A 16,272-nucleotide genomic window follows, 5' to 3' on the forward strand; every position below is an offset into this window, starting at 1 on the left:
TGACTAGGATCGGATGGGTGAAAAAAATTCAGTTCAGTTCGACTTGACTCGACTCGACACCTACAACTGCAACTGCAACCGTAACCGCTATTGGATACATACGGAGTTTGTGACCTCGTTCCCGCTACCGTTGCCTTGCTCTGTCCCGGACTTGGACCGACTACCGACTATTTTGACTCTGTGTTGTCGGTCGCATTCCCAACTTGCCGGTCGTGTTTTGATTGAAAAAGCTATCATCCATGCATGTCGATACCTCAAATCTAATGAACTCTCTTGTCTGTTTAGATGATTCGCTACGGTCTGTCGCTTAGTGACACGATAACACACATAGTCATGTGATCAATTCAAGAGTCATCACCAACATTCGACTTGTTAAGCCGTAGTAGTAGTTGATTATCCTACGCCCACGTGTACATTTGATAATGCACTTAACTTCATTCAGTAGTCTCTTAGTATCTTGGTACCTTATGTACGTGGTCCACGGCTGTTGGGCCTTGGGTCCGGTTAGAAGGTGCCATCGGAGTGGTTGACAGTTAGTGCACTTGCTTGGGGCGGGAATCAAGGCCGGGAAGGTGCCACGGGTGCTTCTTGGTACTTGATTGGCAACTACGGAGTAAGTTAGACCGGAAGAACATGCAGGAACGAACGGTCTTGGCAGTCGATAGCCATTCACACAACAAACTTGCTTTGATCCGTTTTGTTGTTACCATTGGATTGGGCACAACCGCACATTGCACAATTGCCATTATGGACCTTGCCATGCTTTTTTCGCTTCTCGGCGAATGGGTTTACTACCTGTCTTTGGATATCCACAGTGCCACAACCATTTGGCTCTTCGGCACGGCGTCAGTGGGCATTTCTTGCGTGCTTCCACTCCCTCTCTGCATGTGCGCCAAGTCGACTTCTGTCAGGAACCCAGCCTCTCCTACTGGTTGTCCGTTGTCCAGTGGATAGGTACTGGCGTATTCTCCATCATGGCACCCGGAATCTTGATATGACCCTTGCAGCTGTCTATCGATTAGAAATGCGCCCAAGTCCCGTCGTTGGCGCATCACCTCAGCCAGTCAGCTCTCGAGCGCAAAGAGAGTTTTTCTTCTTCTCATGACCCGTCACGAATTCCCAACGCCATCCGTCGGCTGGGTTCGCAAGCTTGAATGGACAATTGGGACAATCCTGGCAAAACTCTCGTCTACCGATTGCGGCCTCTGAAAGATAATGCGCCTATTGGGAATATTCCCCGACGGCGCATCAAACTATCGATCATCCCATCCCGACCATGCCCAAGAGCCTACTACTTTCGGTGTAATTGACCAAGGTCTGCCATTGGCGGCCGACTATCGGGAGAGACGATATAGTTCGGACGCAGGATGACAGCAACCGTAGTAAGAGTACCTGCGTATCCAGGTTGTGGAAACACAGTCAGACTGGGACTCTTTCCCACGAGTATGAGTACTGTCGGTTGGTGGTAAGTGCCGTGCCCAGAGTCGCGTGCATGGCCAGGATGGAACGCTAGACCCGCCTTTATTGTATCCGCTTGCTCTTTGCCTCGGTGTGCATGGGCGCCACGTGGAAAGCTGCTCTTGCAACGTCTTACCAACCCTGCACCCTCGCTGTTCGTCCTCCATCCTTGCCAATGGAACTATGCACAAGACTGATCGAGGACTCGGCAGCAGCGTAGACGGTAGACCGTAGAATCGACAATGCATCTCGGTTGAGATACCATCTCCACCATCACGACCAATTCTAGAAAATGCTGTGCGCAAACCTCAGTATGGCCTTGATACTTTTCATCAAACAGACCCTATCAACATCTGTCACTCTTGCCGGTCAGATATGCCATGTAAGCGAGGTACCGCGATGGAGTCGTGAGGCATTTTCTGCACCTTATTAAATTCTCAATCCAGTTGCAGACCGCCAGTGTTGGACCAGGGAACTTGATAAGCTGGAGGCCGAGAAGAACAACAAGAAGAATCCCAGATGCCAAGGTTCGCAACGAGGAAGCATCCAAGGCGAGTGATGCAGCAATGGTACGTCCGACTGTAGTGACCATGATGCGCCGGCTGTGCAATCAACGTTGTAAGTACCGTAGAGAGCCTACCACTTCCAGCGTCGCTAGAATCCTGGGCATCGTTCGAGTCGAGACCACTATCGACGTATATCAACAACCAAGTACAAAAGTACTTCATCATGCGCAGTATGATTACCCCGTACCTCAAGGCATATAGTAGTGGTTGAGTAGGAACTCGTCGCAACCCACCTCCGGCCAGGTTTCCCCGATTCCGTGGTTGCTGCGATGATGGATCATCGATCCTCCGCTTCACACGTGACATCCGTGCACAGCAATCTTGATGAACAGCTCCAACACGATCGATCATCACATCCGAGGCATCGCGGATCGACAGTGGTAAATTGGAGGCGGCGCTCGTGACAGGTATACCCTATGGCAACCTCAAATCATCCTCATTATCCTGTCGCATTATCCTGTCATGCCTGTGTTGTCATTAGTTGCTCTTGCACAGTCCACCTCTTAATGTCGCCCATCTTCTCATCTTATCCGTCGCAGATCCCGCCCGCGCCATGGCGCACCCTCACTCATGATGCCTGTCACTCTGATGCACGTGCCAAGTATACGAGTGGTGGTAGAACGACTCTTGCCGACTTCACATGTCCCCATTCCATACATCACATATCTCCATCGACTTCGAGTTGCATGGTATATCTCGTTACGCTCACGTAGATTCCAGTCCCGAGACAACGTCACGTCATAGCCATGCTAGGTCGCTCTGCTGTAGGCCTGAGAATGTCGAGCGGTCGAGACTCTGGCTGATCCAGTCCGTTTCAGCGTGTATGGCAGTGCTACGACTCGACTGTCACAGTCACTCGCCGTAGCGCTTAGGTTGGAGAGGTCTTCTGGCTTACCGAATCAGGAGGAGTTACTTGGGCAGTCAAGTTGCTATCCACAAGCAAAAGCTTCGCCAGTCGCTCTAATCGTGGTCTCTGCACCTTGTCATAGTAGAAGAACTTTTCTTGGAAATTCTTCAGCACATCCACCGTCGTAGTTGCGGGCCCGTGAATTTTTCGAAAGAGTCGAATGTTCTCTGCGAGGCCCAAGTCAAATAGCTTGCGAACGCACCAGCTTTCCACTTCGCTGTCGGGTACTGCGCACATGGCCCCCATTGAGGTGACCCACATCTGGATCTCCACCTGATTTCTCCAGTGATGACGTGCACTGCTTGCTGTGTAAAGCAGTAATTGGAGTTTAGGAGCGATCCGCGGACCGAGCATGCGCAGCCCGAGCAAGACTGTCGTGATCAAAACCCACAAAAGTAGCGCGACTCGAATCGCTTCTAAGCTGGGGTCAGAAAATTCTAGGGCTAGCAATCGGTATCGAATGGCTGCACTGCGCCATTGCACCCATTTGACAGCATGTTGGGAGGTTGCGGATGGTTTTTGAGTGCCGTTGTGCAACACCCAGGCACACTCTGCTATCTCATCAACTACACTGTCCAGTTGTTTAGGGAGGAAGTCGTCCATTGAGGCTCCACGGAACCCCATAGCCGCGCGCTCAAGACCTTGTTCTGGAGCCAACTGTAGATCTGGTGGAGTGGTTGCCCAATATGGACCAGGGTCATAGACGCAGGGCAACTGGCAGGGTTGGAGGACAACGGCCGACATATGGAGATCACCGAGGATGAAGAGTTCTCGGACGGCGGGATCCGGAACGTTGTTGATGCCACCCCACCAGGAAAAGAGGTTCTTTGCCGCTTTCATGTGGATGGCCGCGGCTTGGTAGTTTTGTCGGTATGCCTCGCCGGCAAACAAATGGAAGATGACAATTAGCAGCTGGTCCTTGGATGCAGTCGCGAAGCTTTTTCGCACCGCCATCAGGGCACTTCCCATATACTTGTCGGTCCCTTGATTAGAAAGACCGTCAACATTCTCTCGCCTCGAGGCCATGCATGCCAACATGGCATTCATTTCAATATCGCTCTGCATAGCCCGCTGGACAATGACTCTGGCTGAAGGCATATGGGTGTACCTTCCGTCCTGGGAGCCCCACCTTTCAGCATTCCAGACACTCGGATGATAGATGTCGGCAAAGTAGTTGCAAAGCATGGCAGCGTGAGAATCAAGTTTGGTTGCTGACAGTGCAAAGGGGTCGAGGTAGTTTGAAGAGAATTGGGTGATGTCCTGAGGACTGGGGATATGGGCCCTCGAGGACACAGGGGAGATGATGGAGCCTCGTCTGCCCGCACGTGATTTGCCACTTGTTGAGTGTTCTGGAATGATATCTGGGCGAGATTCGAAGGTGATAGACTGGCTTGTTGCCGAGACGGTAGAACCATGAGTCAGTGACCGAGAGCGGGAGGGAAGCTCGCTCGAAGTCGAGGTTCTGCGGTGAGACGATGGTAGAGTGTCCTGGAGATCGGTGCCCTGAGAGGGGACATCTACGTTGATATCGTCCTTCTCCCCATTCGAGGCGTCACGGATAGATTTCCTCCTAGCACGAGAAGTGGTACGACCAGAGTGATTTCCAGACCGGATATGACGTCGACCGCGTTGAACGTGAGAATTGATCGAAGACTGTTCGGCGGCAGTGCTTCGGGTCAAAGATGAACTGCCAGCATCCTTGTTGACGAATAGAAAGGAACTTGACATGACTGAGGCTCGGGTTTGGAGGGCGGAACAGGTTCATCCTCGATGCGGCCGGGGCGTTGGTGGCGGCCACAGAACACGAGCGCGCATGCACGCACACAGAGAGGGTCGTCTCTCCAGCTCGTGCTGTAGTTGGACGAGACAGCCACGTTGTAGGGAGTGGGTATCAGACGGATGTAAGGCTAGCGCACTGAACAAGAGTCATTGCGACCCATTTGAGGTATGATACATCATAATCGAGGAGGCTTCAGCGCTGGATTGAAGATGACTAGGCGATTGTAGTGGTCTCTGTGGTCAAGTCACTGCGATTGTTGCCGTATATACAAGCGTACGATGGGTAGAGATTGAGCGAATCGGCTACTGGCGATTGACTAGGTTGTTGTTAAGGAACGAATGACTCGTGAAATATGATGAGGTGTAGACAGGAGATGTGGGACAGATTGGGAGTGTGAGATTGAGAGAGCACGTGCGCTGCAGTGCACGTGCAGAGTGCCGGTGTACTTGTGGTGTTGGGCAACCGCAGGGGCCGAGGGGGCGTGGGATGGTTGGGAAGGTGCGAAGCTTACTACTGTAAAGGTGAAAGGCGCCACTAAAAGTAAGGCCGCGAACTTGACCTTTCCTTCCTTCCCTCACACCCTACGTCACTGGAGTATGGGAAGCCTGAGGTCACTCGCACTTGCCTCATGAATCCGCTGCAGCTTCTTTTAGACTGCGCCTGGCCTGTTAAATCGTGTAGCCGTAAGCATACATAAGGTAAATTATGACTTACCTACCTCTTCACCCTGAAGCTCACCCGGAGGTAAATGGTTTCTAAGTATTACTTAGTACGCATAAACGTATGAACGAATTCATCGCTGCGTACCTACCTAAGGTAGTTAGTAACCAGGGCTAAATACCTGGGGAGACGACGTCGCAAGCGACCAGCCTCGTATGCATTTCCGCGCCAAGATGTGGATCTTGTGGTGATGATGATATAATACATGCTTACGATGATGATGAGTGTATGACTTGTAAAGGCGCACATCCAACCGCGTGCCTCATGACCGAGCTTTATTGCGCAGAAGACGTCCAAAATAGCTAATGATTGTTTCAACCGTTCAATCATCCAAATCCCACCATTATAATCATACATTAATCTTCGGCAACTCGTCCAGAGAATTTCTCATAAAACTCCAGCGTCATGGCTGCGAGGAAACAGGGAATCTGCTTCTTCTCCTTGACCCAGAAATTGACCAGATCCTTAATTTCCTTTCCAAAGGCACTGTCAGGCCCGCCACTGATCTTCATTGTGCCTTGGTCTCCATCAAAAATGATATAGTCTTCCTCATCCTCGTCTTCGTCGTCTTCGTCGTCACCTTCCCCATCCTGATGCGGTCGTCCATGATACAAGCTCGACACCTTGGCTTTCCCGTTGGGCAGGAAGTTGACCTTGTATCCCAAAACGCTGGCAATCACGTCTCGGAACTCGCTCGCCTTCTGCGTCCAGATCTCACGCTGTCGCCGCATCCGCTTTTCCTTGTCAGCCACCACCATCTCCATGTCTTTGAGATCAAGTTTAAGAGCATCCAAACTGCTCGTAGGTACGCTCTGCACTGCCGTCAAATCTTCTCCTCGAAGCTGGGCGAGGAGGTCGGCGTTTTCTTCTTTCAAGGTTCGGAGAGTCGACATCTTGACCCTTTCAGCATTCGCTGTTGGATTGTCCCGCAGCTCCAGCACTCGCGTCTTGGAGCTTTCTCGAAGTGCCTTGAGCTGTGCTTTGCTTGCCTGTAGTTCCGTCGCCAAAAGTTGAGATTGCTGCGCCGTCTTCTGTAGCGCAATCTGGAGATTTTTGTTCTTTCGCAACAGTGGTCCAATCTGCTGGCCGTGGTCACCCTCCTCCAAGGATTCCGCTGATCTTTTGACTCCCCGTGGCTCTTCCGAAGTGGTAGGGACTGGTGGAGTCGCCTTTTCTAGCTTGACCAATTCGGCATGAGTCGCTTGTGCTTCTGACTTGTACTGGTCAACCAAAACCTCGAGTTGCTTGATTTGCTCCGCCCGCTGGTGGTCGTAATTAGCGTTCTCCATCAAGACCGTCTCCTCAGTATCGAATGTCTTGAGTTGGGCGCGGAGGTATTCTACCTCTTTTACTGCAAGCACACGTTGACGTTCAAGTCTCTTGTACGCCTTGTTGTCCATACTGGGTTCTGTCAGAGCATTTTGTGCAGACTTGACACGCTCCAATTCGGCCTTAAGTCCATTCTTCTCGGAATCCAATCCTTTGATCATCTCATCTTTCTCGGATAATTCGCTCTCGACAGTGCCGAGCCGATCGGTGAGTGATGCAAATTCGATCCGTTGTTTGATTAATGCTCGGACTACCGCTTCGGGCGATTCGAATTCTTGCTCCTGTCCATCCCGTTCTAGAAGGCTCGTCCACATTCGCTTCTCGTCTTCCAGGATCTCTCTCTGTATCTGTGCCTCTCCGAGTTGACGCTGAACATCCTTTAGCACCTGCAACTCAACCTCCAGCCCGTGTTTTTGTTCTTCAACCACCTGAACGCTCCGGTAAGCGTCACGTAGCCGCCGTAGCTCATTGAGTTGCTCCCTGTTGGTAGATTCCAGTTTGCGAATGTGGGCAACCTGCTCTGATAACTGGCTTTGGACAAGTTGAAGTGCCTCGCCATCAGCAGAGTGAGATTTCAAAGAGGCAATTTCTGCCTCCAGGCTCGCGATCTGATCATCACGTTCTGACAGGCGAGCCTGAGTGCCCTCGTAATGCTGCGACAATTCCTCCAGCTCTCGCTTAACCGTTTCCAGGGTCTCTTGCAAAGACGACCGTTTGGCTTCAACGTCATTTACCTGATATTGGTAATGTCTTTCCTGATCCGATAGTCGAGCCTGGGCATCTTCGGCGTCTTCCTTGAGAGAAGCATTCTGGTCTTGCAAATCCCTCAGTTTCCGCTCCAGTGCCACTTTCTCGTTAATGTGTTCATCTTGGGCTTGGCGCAGTTCTTTGGCCAGTGTCTCCTGCCGCTGAGACGACTTCTGTGAAAGACTTTCCGCATTTTGGTACTTTTTGAAATCGGCTTCGGCTCGTGCTTGCTGGTCTCGAAGTTCTTTGTCGTGTTGCAGCACAAGCAAGCTGCGCTCCTGTTGCAAATTTTTCAGTTCATATTCGAGAGAATTGATGCGCGCTCTGAGATTCTCATCGCGCGTGTTGTCCGGCCGAGCGATTGACGATTGGCGAAATCTCGATTGTCGCAGTGGTTGTTGAGGGGCCTCGTCGGTGTTACCGCCAGTGATGAAGTCGTACGAAGGTTGCGTGCTTGTCTGTCTATGCACCGCAGCCTGGTAGCATAAGTCAGTGTCCGAAAGTAACATTCGCGGTGCGGCTCACTTACTGCTGAAGAGGGACGAGGAAGGCTCGAGGCACCACCCTGGAGACTCTTTCGGCCAGATAGAGAGATCCTCGAGGTGGAAAGCCGCGCTCTCTTGGTCGCTGGCGAGCTCATGATCTCTAGAAATTCGCCTCCGATAACGAGTGCATGTCATGCGGATGTGTTCTGTTTGTCCAAGATGAAGTGTCTGCGGGATGTTGTTTACCACCCGCAGCCTGGATTGCTGTTTTCGGAACCAGAGCCTTGGCGCGGGTTGAGGATCATACAATGAGCAACGCTTACTACATATATTGATGGACTAGGGTGTTCCTGTTGTCTGATAGATGAGAGTTGAGTGTGGGAAATGTCAAAATGATTGTCTGTATGCTCTCTTAACGACGAACATGGTACTATGGCGAGGGAGCGTGCCAGTGACAAGGCACCAGGTGGTGGTGGAGCGACTCGTGTAACGACCTCACACGTGATTCAAATGACTCGAACGCATGTCAAAGCCTCTAACAAATTATTTCCACTGCAATATCGTGAACTCCAGAGCCGATGTTCATGTTGCAAGCCAGCTGAGGCTTCGACTTCAGCGGTATGGAACATGGCTCGGGCCACTGGGAAACGAGTTAAACATGTCACCAGCGCCAGTACCAACCCCAAATCCACGACAGGAACATCAGCGTCGACATCGACACTAGGAGTGCCGAAACCATTCGAATATGCACCCGCTTCTCTGCGACCTCTTACCTCAACCCTTTCTACCGATCATTTCTATCTGGTTCACCTGGACCATACTCCTGTGGAGTTAAAAAAGCGAGTCTTTGTCGTGCCTATTCTCCTCAACCTTGTCATCGTGGTCGGCTTGTGTTTGAGGGTCTATTATGCCACACCGATATATATTCAACAAATCATCACCATCTTCGGATATGATACGCCATACAAAGTGGACACGAGCAATGCGAGCGCGGGCGAACTCATAAACACTCTCAGTTCAAGATTTTTCTTGTTCATGTTAGATTACTTCATTTTCGTCATCATCGGCAGCTGGCCGCGAGAGTTCGTGTTTGGCAGCAAGACACTGAGATTCACCGGACCTTTCCAATGGCGAAGGACTTTGGGTTTTCAAGAGACGGAGATAATTGTGCGACGAGGAAGAAGATGGGACACACCTTTGCTGGACACGGGTATCCCGGATGTCACAAAGACCTGGAAAGTGGATGAGGAATTGACCATCAATGTCAAGGTCGAGGCGGCGATGCGGACGACGTATCTGGCCAAGACTGGCTATCTACTTCTAGACAGGGATTGGGATCTGGACTTTAAGGCGATTTTGGATGCACACAAGCTCGTGGATCAAGGCACTCTTAAGTCGAAGGACCTGGACAACCTGGCTCTTGTGTACTACCAGAAGCATTGGCTGGTTTGGCGTGTCCACGAAGCACCGGTCATCAGCGCAAAAGATGCAGCTTCGGATTCAATGCTGGAGACATTCCGTAACAAGCTGGTGGAACTTGGAGCGGAGGATGTGTTTTATCGCTGGATTGAGATTGTGCAGTATGAGACGTCACGGCCTGGGGGATTCAACGAAGGACGACAAGCCGAAGCCATGCAAGAGCTGAGGACGCTTCTCAAATCCCGGGGGCTGGATGATGTTCAATTCTGGGAGGATATAGGAGGAAAGGCAGGGCTGCCTGGTTTCAGCTCGTAGAGTTCGTAGAGATAGATACTGTTTCCATGAGTACCATGATGTAATGCAGGTATGATGATGACCATTGATCAAGATACTTTCCTCCATCTTCTGACTTGTATGGCGCCATATGAATGAGAGGAGCAAAGCTACTGGTCCTGATATACAACACGAGACTTTCTCCGCAGGCTGGGAGGGCACGGAGGGATGAGGCAGGAGCAATCGTGGCAATATGGGTGGGTGGTTGTTTCCCCGCATTGCTTTGGATGTACCTGCGTCGACATCGCACCATCCACAAGAATAAATTCCTCAGATTCAACCCCTCCAGAAAGCGATTCCTCACACTGCAATTTCCACCACCCTCCTACGACCCTCCTCAAATCCTCAACATGTCGAATCTCTATCTCGCCGTCATCGGCGTCGGTGGCGTGGGCACCGCCTTTCTTTCTCAACTCGCTGCCCTCCCTGCTGCTTGCCGACCCACTCTCGTCTTCCTCTCTCGATCTAGCAAGCAACTCTACAGCCAGAACTATAGCGCTGTCTCGGCAGCCGACTTGCAGTCGTCGACGTCCAAGCTCCTCTCCATCCCAGATTTGACCCAGTATCTGTCCTCGGCACCTGGGAAAGCCATAGTGGTGGACAACACCTCGAATCAAGATGTTGCAAACGCCTACCCCGCCTTCCTGCGCAGCGGCATCAGTGTCGTAACCCCCAATAAGAAAGCCTTTTCAGGAACCTTACAGCTATGGACTGATATTTTCTCTGCGGTGGAACAGTCCAATGGCAAGGCACTGGTATACCACGAGTCGAGCATTGGTGCGGGCCTACCCGTGATTTCTACTCTCAAAGACCTCATTGCGACAGGCGACAGGGTCACAAAGATCTCGGGTGTCTTCTCAGGCACCATGTCATTTTTGTTCAACAGCTTTGCACCAGCGGACGGGTCAGGAAATGCCAAATGGAGTCAGATTGTGGCCCAGGCCAAGGAAGCAGGTTACACAGAGCCAGACCCACGTGACGATCTCAATGGACTGGACGTTGCCAGAAAATTGACAATTCTTGCTCGGTTAGCGGGCCTAAAGGTCGACGGTCCAGAAAGTTTCCCAGTACAGAGTCTGATCCCTAAGGCTCTTGAAAGTGCTGGGTCGAGTGATGAGTTTATGAAGCGTCTGCCTGAATTTGACGGCGAGATGGAGCAATACAAGGAAGATGCCGTGAAACAGGGCAAGGTAGTGAGGTATGTGGGCAATGTGGATGTGCCCAAGGGTGAAGTCAAGGTCGGCTTGGAGTTTGTGGAGAAGGGTACCCCCATCGCCAGTCTCCGAGGCAGTGACAACTTGATCATGTTCTACACCGAGAGATACGGGGCCAACCCCTTGGTGATCCAGGGCGCAGGTGCCGGTGGAGATGTAACGGCCATGGGTGTGACCGGGGATCTGATCAAAGTGGTGGAGAGATTACGATGAGCCTTTGGTCTGGGGAGCATGATTGATAATATACCAAAAGTATTTAGACACGCCGACCTTGAGAGATTAGAGTCGTTGCGGCCATCGAACAATTCAGATTCGACAGACAGGTTGTCGCCACTCTAAATACGTGGTGATCTCGTAGATTGCGTAGCTAATGCAGAAACGACGTTGAAGCGAACTCGTATTCTTTCCCAAGCAGATCAACTCCTCAAATATTTCTTGACTGCCTCGCCCCAAACAGCGCCTCGCTTGTACCAATGCATGGCTTCAACAGAACCAGACTTCAAGCCATCAACAGCATCCGCCAACTCGGGCCCGGTGCCTTCCTCCTTGATCTGCTTGATCGGATAAGTGTAGGTCTTGAAGGCAAAGACAAGGGATTTTGACTTTGGCAGCCGATGCAGCGTCTGCCTCTCACAGCGCAACACAGTCGAATCAGGATCCAACTCATCATCAGTCATGGCGACCAACTTGTCACCTTTCTTGGCATGGTTGCTATTTTTGCCAATGGCGAACAACTCCGGCGACGTCGAAATACTCCAATTCTTGCGCTGCACATACTTCCCCACTGGCAACGCTGCAAAGTACCGATCCATCGATGCCTCGAGCTTGTCACTATACTTGGGCACGGGGGTGTGGATCGACGCCAACCGCAGTCCCAATTTCTCCACTGGATCCCATCCACTAGGGCAGATGCACACGTATGCTTGCAGCACGTACTTCGGGTCCTTAACATCCTCGCCCTCCTCGGGGTGGAGGAATAGGAAGTCTTCGTCGACGGTGCGTCCTAGAGTTTCGAGAAGAGTGGTTGTCTTGGTTTGTGGCGCTACAATGGCGGGGAAAATGGCTTTGGTGACTAGGTTCTCCAGCATAAAGGTCTTGCCTTGTTCGTAGTCGGTTTCGTGGAGTTTGAACATAGTTGGGAATCGGAGGGGGAGATATGTGCCCATGAGGTATTGGTAGAGTTCGACCACAGCGGGACGGACAGTCACATCGTCGTGAACGTCAACTGCGTGCTTGCCTTGGGTGGACATGATGGTTTGGCGGTATTTGATACGTGATGCATACGTGTTGTCCATGAGGAGCAGGTCTGTTGGGTCGAGGTTCTCGAGGGCTAGACGGAGGAGTTAGTATGCTATGGTCGGGTGGTCGTTCCCTCGCAAACAAGACACTCACCCATGGTCAGATGGAACTTTGGTTTAAACGGCCTCAACTTCAAGGGCTCGGTCTTGTCAAGGTCGAAATCAGGCTGTTCCTCGACCTCAGGAAACTCGGGCGCTTTGATGTATCTCTTTTCGTACCCGGCCTTTTTGGCAGCGTCTTGTTTCGCTCGCACTTGACGGATAGCCATGACGACAAAGACAATCAGGAGCACGAAATTCAGGTAATTGATCTTGGTGAAGGCACTGGCTGCTTTGAAATCGTCCCATGATCGCTGCCTCCACAAGAAGGTGGGTTTCTCGAGGAGGGCAGGATTCTTCATTTCTTCTGCGCAGTGAGGCGGGGCAGTTTGATGGCTTTTTAGCTCTTCCCGCAGTGAATTTCAATATCGATGTTATCGTGTCACAGCTTCCTGGTTATCAATTGCCACGCTCAACTAGCCAGGCTTGGGGATGAGGATCGACAGCAGCACAAAGACTCTCTTCATCCAATATGTGCACAGAATCTCAGTCTACCAACATGTACTTTGGACAGTGGGCCAAGGAATCCAGGTATAGCCCTCCACGCCCAATGACATGCAAGACGGTAGGCAAGACTGTCAGAGGAGGTGAGCCAGGGTGATATCGCTCATGTCCGCGATACTCGATCATTCAGGTTGAGGGGGACGTGGTAGTCTCAGCTTGACCAATCAACTTGCAGGTATTGAATCAATCAGATGGGCCGCACCAGCTAAGCTCAAAAGACTTGGAATGACAAAAGCTTGTTAGGCGGAAAGTGGGGTGAATGAACCAAAGATCTCCGTCAGACTCGATCGCCTTTTCTTTGTCTGGTCTGGTGGGAAGGAGCCAAGTTTCGTTATGGGAAGGTACAACCAGTCTGGACATTATATCAGACTTCAACCTCATTTTTCCCTTGTTTCTGTCTCAAACTGTGCTTGGATGCTGCGACAACTTCGACGAAGCTACACTAGTTCTATCTAGTCTATTCCTGCAGAAACCTTCTAGAAGTTGAGCCCAGTCCACAACAACTGATCTTTATCTACCTGGCTCGACGGTCAAATCGCTGACCACCCTCTGAAGTCAATCCATGCTTCTCAATCTTGCCAGTTGGCGTCTTCCTGATGTCCTGCACAATCTCAATCACATCAGGCACTTGAAATCGTGCCATATGTCGAGCTGACCATTCCCACAGATCCTTTTCTGAAACTCTACTACCTTGCCGAATCTTCACTGCCACCTTGATGTCCTCCTCTGTGCCTGTGCCTAGTTCCGAGGGTATACCATAAGCCGATGCAATCACCACATCGGGGTGTTGCAAAAACTCTCCTTCAACTTCTGATGCATTGATGTTCTCACCTCGTCTTCTGATGACGTCCTTGACCCTCCCCACAAAATACACATTTCCTTGCTCATCCACCTTGGCAAGGTCGCCTGTGTGCAGCCAGAGATTCGAAAATGCAGCCAGAGTGTTGGCCGTGTCGTTGAAGTATCCTTGGAAGAACGCCGTGGGTTGATCACTCCTCAGGAGAAGATGTCCGGGGGTATTGGGAGGAAGCTCTTCGTCAGCGTCATCCGCGATCCGGAGCTGATATCCTTTGCGAAGTCGACCGCATGATCCAGGAGCAAGTTCGCCTTGTTGGAAAATCGGCAGACTTGCTTCCACGCTGCCATACAATGTGTACAGACGATGGCCAAATCGTCGCTCATACTCTGGCGCGAAGCTAGGTATGGGCACACCCCATGCCAGCCGTACCCGGTGGTCTTTATCACCTGGTGATGGCTCCTGCTTGTAGGTCAACGCGAGCGTCGCTCCCATAAAGTCGTACACCGTCGCATCCGCGGCACGGATCTCATCCCAGAATCGACTGGCACTGTAACGCACAGACAATGCTGCCACTGCTCCAAGCAGCAGAGCTGGAATCGTTGTCAATGCCGTCGCATCTGCGTGAAATAGTGGAAAGGGACAATACAGCACATCGTTCTCATTCAAACCGCATTCTTGAATAAGTGCTTGAGCTTGCAAGATGAAGTATTCGTGGGACAGGATGCACGGCTTAGACCGTCCTGTCGTGCCACTGGTGAACAAAAATGCTGATGTTGTGCTAGGCAAAACTCTTATTGCCTCGACCAGCGGATCAGGGCTATATAGTCGCAACAGGTCATTTGGCATGTTTACGCCGCCGTTGATCCATAAAGATGTCGAGTCCGTAACGGCAAGGGTACTTAGCTCTGCAACGAATTCGTGGTCTGCGATGACCAGGCTTGGGTTTGCCGATTCAATCACGTTCCTCAGAGTGATCGATTTCAATTCGGTGTTGATAGGAACCCACGTTGCCCCTAGCCGATTTGTCGCAAGCCAGCTTGTGACCATCTCGAGACCGTTCTTCATCATGACTAGGACTCGTCCCCCTGCGCCGATTCCTGCAGTTTGGAGCCCTCGAGCGAGGCGCCCAACAAGCATGTCCATTTCTCTGAACGTGGTGTCCTTTCCACCAAACCGAATAAATACTCGATCTGGCCACACAAGCACAGCATGGCTCAAAGCCGAGTTTATGTCCCGAAGACGTGGTGATGCGACTTGTTCTGGTGGTTTGACGCCATCGATATTGTCACTGTAAACACCATTGACTTGGCGACCGTGTGAGCCCTTGTCAGCAGAAAGTCCGTTAACAGCATTAGCGACCTTCTTTCTCGCAGCAAAGTCGGTGAAGGCCTTTTCGGCGTCAGCCTGAGCAAAGCAGTAACTCGCAACATTGACCTCATCCTGCATACTCCCTTCCATGTTCGGGAATACAGCTCTCTCCAGCGAAGTCTTGGATGAAGACAAGGACACCGCCGGAAGGCCTGCAAGCTCATATGCCAATTCCAATGCTCGAGCCTTGGGGTCCTCGACCAGCTCCGTTAGCAAGCCCAGCCGTGCAGCCTCATCTGCTTCGATGAATTGGCCGCGAAGCAACAGTCTTTTGGCCTGAAATAGCCCGACAATACTTGTCAACCGAAGGGTGATTCCTCCCGTCGCAGCATGTCCAATGGGCACTTCGGGAAACCGAAATTTGGCTCCAGGGCCTCCGATGACAAAGTCAGCAGCGAGGGCAATCTCCGCACCCCCTCCAATGGCGAACCCTTGGACAGCCGAGATGACGATCGACTGCGAACAGCTGGTCAGGCGAGTGATGTCTTGGAGTAGGTCGAAAGCGATTCTGAGTTCCTGCCCAGACCCTGTCTTTGGAGCTAAGGTCTGCTTGAGATCCTCCCCTGCGCAGAAAGATCGTTCGCCTGCGCCTTCAAGGACGAGGATCTTGACACCAGCATTCTCTCGTAGTGCGGAAACCAGACCACGGAGCAGGTCGAAATTGATGGCGTTCAAGGCCTTGGGCCGGTTCAACGTAATCTTGACGATGTCTGGGTGAATTTGGGTGATGAGGACTACCTCATTGTCGTCGGTCGGTGCTGCAGCAGACATGTTTGGTCTCCGCTAGTGCCTTTCTATTACTGCGACGACAGGCGAGGAGAATTCGAAGTCGAGATCGTATACTTGGAGTGAGAGAGTACTCACATATCTGGATGTTTCCCTTTTATCACAAAAGGCAAACTGAGGATGCTATAAGGCAAAGTGTCTTGTCCATGCCTCACAGGCCCGGTGTGTGGATATGGGTAGCTCATACCGACCCGTTTTGACCATCACCGCCAAATTTCAAAAACCCAAAGGAACAAATCCAGGGTCATATGCCCCTACAATTATCATCAAGCGAAGTACAAGGTCCACTGGGACGTCTGGACATGGGCAAGACATCTAGAGTCGTCAGCTCCAAGATTGGAGCTAGTCCCAATCTGGATCATTGTGCATGCTATACCGAGCGGTCCTGTCCTTGGTGGTGATCTACCTGAGCCTTGCATTCACCAAGTTGGACAATTGTTGACAGATTGTCGATCGACCC

At 51.5% G+C, this 16,272-nt stretch overlaps 6 protein-coding genes across 7 annotated transcripts; 2 read left to right on the top strand and 4 right to left on the bottom strand.

The window, feature by feature from the left end:
- Positions 1 to 685: 685 nt before the first annotated feature.
- PV10_02634 lies at positions 686 to 5,087 on the bottom strand. Of its 2 annotated transcripts, none has more exons than XM_016366969.1 (2): positions 2,920 to 5,087; positions 686 to 2,867 (listed from the first exon to the last, which is right to left on the bottom strand). In XM_016366969.1, the coding sequence occupies exons 1-2, from the start codon at positions 4,657 to 4,659 to the stop codon at positions 2,763 to 2,765; spliced, it is 1,845 nt and encodes a 614-aa protein (XP_016226487.1). In that variant the 5' UTR covers positions 4,660 to 5,087; the 3' UTR covers positions 686 to 2,762. The 2 variants fall into 2 exon arrangements, with proteins under 2 accessions (XP_016226487.1, XP_016226488.1); XM_016366970.1 differs by having other exon boundaries at positions 686 to 2,145; positions 2,212 to 5,087.
- Positions 5,088 to 5,641: 554 nt separating this feature from the next.
- PV10_02635 (uncharacterized protein) lies at positions 5,642 to 8,191 on the bottom strand. Its single transcript, XM_016366971.1, has 2 exons — positions 8,037 to 8,191; positions 5,642 to 7,983 (listed from the first exon to the last, which is right to left on the bottom strand). Exons 1-2 carry the CDS (start codon positions 8,145 to 8,147, stop codon positions 5,788 to 5,790), a joined length of 2,307 nt encoding a protein of 768 aa, XP_016226489.1. The 5' UTR covers positions 8,148 to 8,191; the 3' UTR covers positions 5,642 to 5,787.
- A 381-nt stretch (positions 8,192 to 8,572) lies between these two features.
- On the top strand, positions 8,573 to 9,788 carry PV10_02636 (uncharacterized protein). The gene has a single exon (XM_016366972.1). The coding sequence runs from the start codon at positions 8,620 to 8,622 to the stop codon at positions 9,724 to 9,726; it is 1,107 nt and encodes a 368-aa protein (XP_016226490.1). The 5' UTR covers positions 8,573 to 8,619; the 3' UTR covers positions 9,727 to 9,788.
- Positions 9,789 to 10,035: 247 nt separating this feature from the next.
- Positions 10,036 to 11,352, top strand: PV10_02637 (uncharacterized protein). Its single transcript, XM_016366973.1, has one exon. It carries the CDS (start codon positions 10,095 to 10,097, stop codon positions 11,169 to 11,171), a length of 1,077 nt encoding a protein of 358 aa, XP_016226491.1. The 5' UTR covers positions 10,036 to 10,094; the 3' UTR covers positions 11,172 to 11,352.
- PV10_02638 (uncharacterized protein) lies at positions 11,220 to 12,912 on the bottom strand. The gene is made up of 2 exons (XM_016366974.1): positions 12,351 to 12,912; positions 11,220 to 12,288 (listed from the first exon to the last, which is right to left on the bottom strand). Exons 1-2 carry the CDS (start codon positions 12,655 to 12,657, stop codon positions 11,375 to 11,377), a joined length of 1,221 nt encoding a protein of 406 aa, XP_016226492.1. The 5' UTR covers positions 12,658 to 12,912; the 3' UTR covers positions 11,220 to 11,374.
- A 461-nt stretch (positions 12,913 to 13,373) lies between these two features.
- Positions 13,374 to 15,797, bottom strand: PV10_02639 (uncharacterized protein; the record flags this gene model as incomplete). The annotated part of the gene is made up of 1 exon (XM_016366975.1): positions 13,374 to 15,797. One exon carries the CDS (start codon positions 15,795 to 15,797, stop codon positions 13,374 to 13,376), a length of 2,424 nt encoding a protein of 807 aa, XP_016226493.1.
- Positions 15,798 to 16,272: the final 475 nt, after the last annotated feature.

Source organism: Exophiala mesophila (genome assembly GCF_000836275.1).
Source record: "Exophiala mesophila strain CBS 40295 unplaced genomic scaffold supercont1.2, whole genome shotgun sequence".
Lineage (NCBI taxonomy): Eukaryota > Fungi > Ascomycota > Eurotiomycetes > Chaetothyriales > Herpotrichiellaceae > Exophiala > Exophiala mesophila.

What these genes read in the sequence shown, in the direction of transcription:
- PV10_02637 (XM_016366973.1), top strand. Translation starts at nt 10,095, where the DNA reads ATGTCGAATCTCTATCTCGCCGTCATCGGCGTCGGTGGCGTGGGCACC.
- PV10_02634 (XM_016366969.1), bottom strand. Translation starts at nt 4,659, where the DNA reads ATGTCAAGTTCCTTTCTATTCGTCAACAAGGATGCTGGCAGTTCATCT. An exon ending in AAGTAACTCCTCCTGATTCG is followed by an intron (nt 2,868 to 2,919) that starts GTAAGCCAGAAG and finishes TGACTGTGACAG; the next exon opens with TCGAGTCGTAGCACTGCCAT.
- PV10_02635 (XM_016366971.1), bottom strand. Translation starts at nt 8,147, where the DNA reads ATGAGCTCGCCAGCGACCAAGAGAGCGCGGCTTTCCACCTCGAGGATC. An exon ending in TTCCTCGTCCCTCTTCAGCA is followed by an intron (nt 7,984 to 8,036) that starts GTAAGTGAGCCG and finishes TTATGCTACCAG; the next exon opens with GCTGCGGTGCATAGACAGAC.
- PV10_02636 (XM_016366972.1), top strand. Translation starts at nt 8,620, where the DNA reads ATGGCTCGGGCCACTGGGAAACGAGTTAAACATGTCACCAGCGCCAGT.
- PV10_02638 (XM_016366974.1), bottom strand. Translation starts at nt 12,657, where the DNA reads ATGAAGAATCCTGCCCTCCTCGAGAAACCCACCTTCTTGTGGAGGCAG. An exon ending in AAAGTTCCATCTGACCATGG is followed by an intron (nt 12,289 to 12,350) that starts GTGAGTGTCTTG and finishes TCCTCCGTCTAG; the next exon opens with CCCTCGAGAACCTCGACCCA.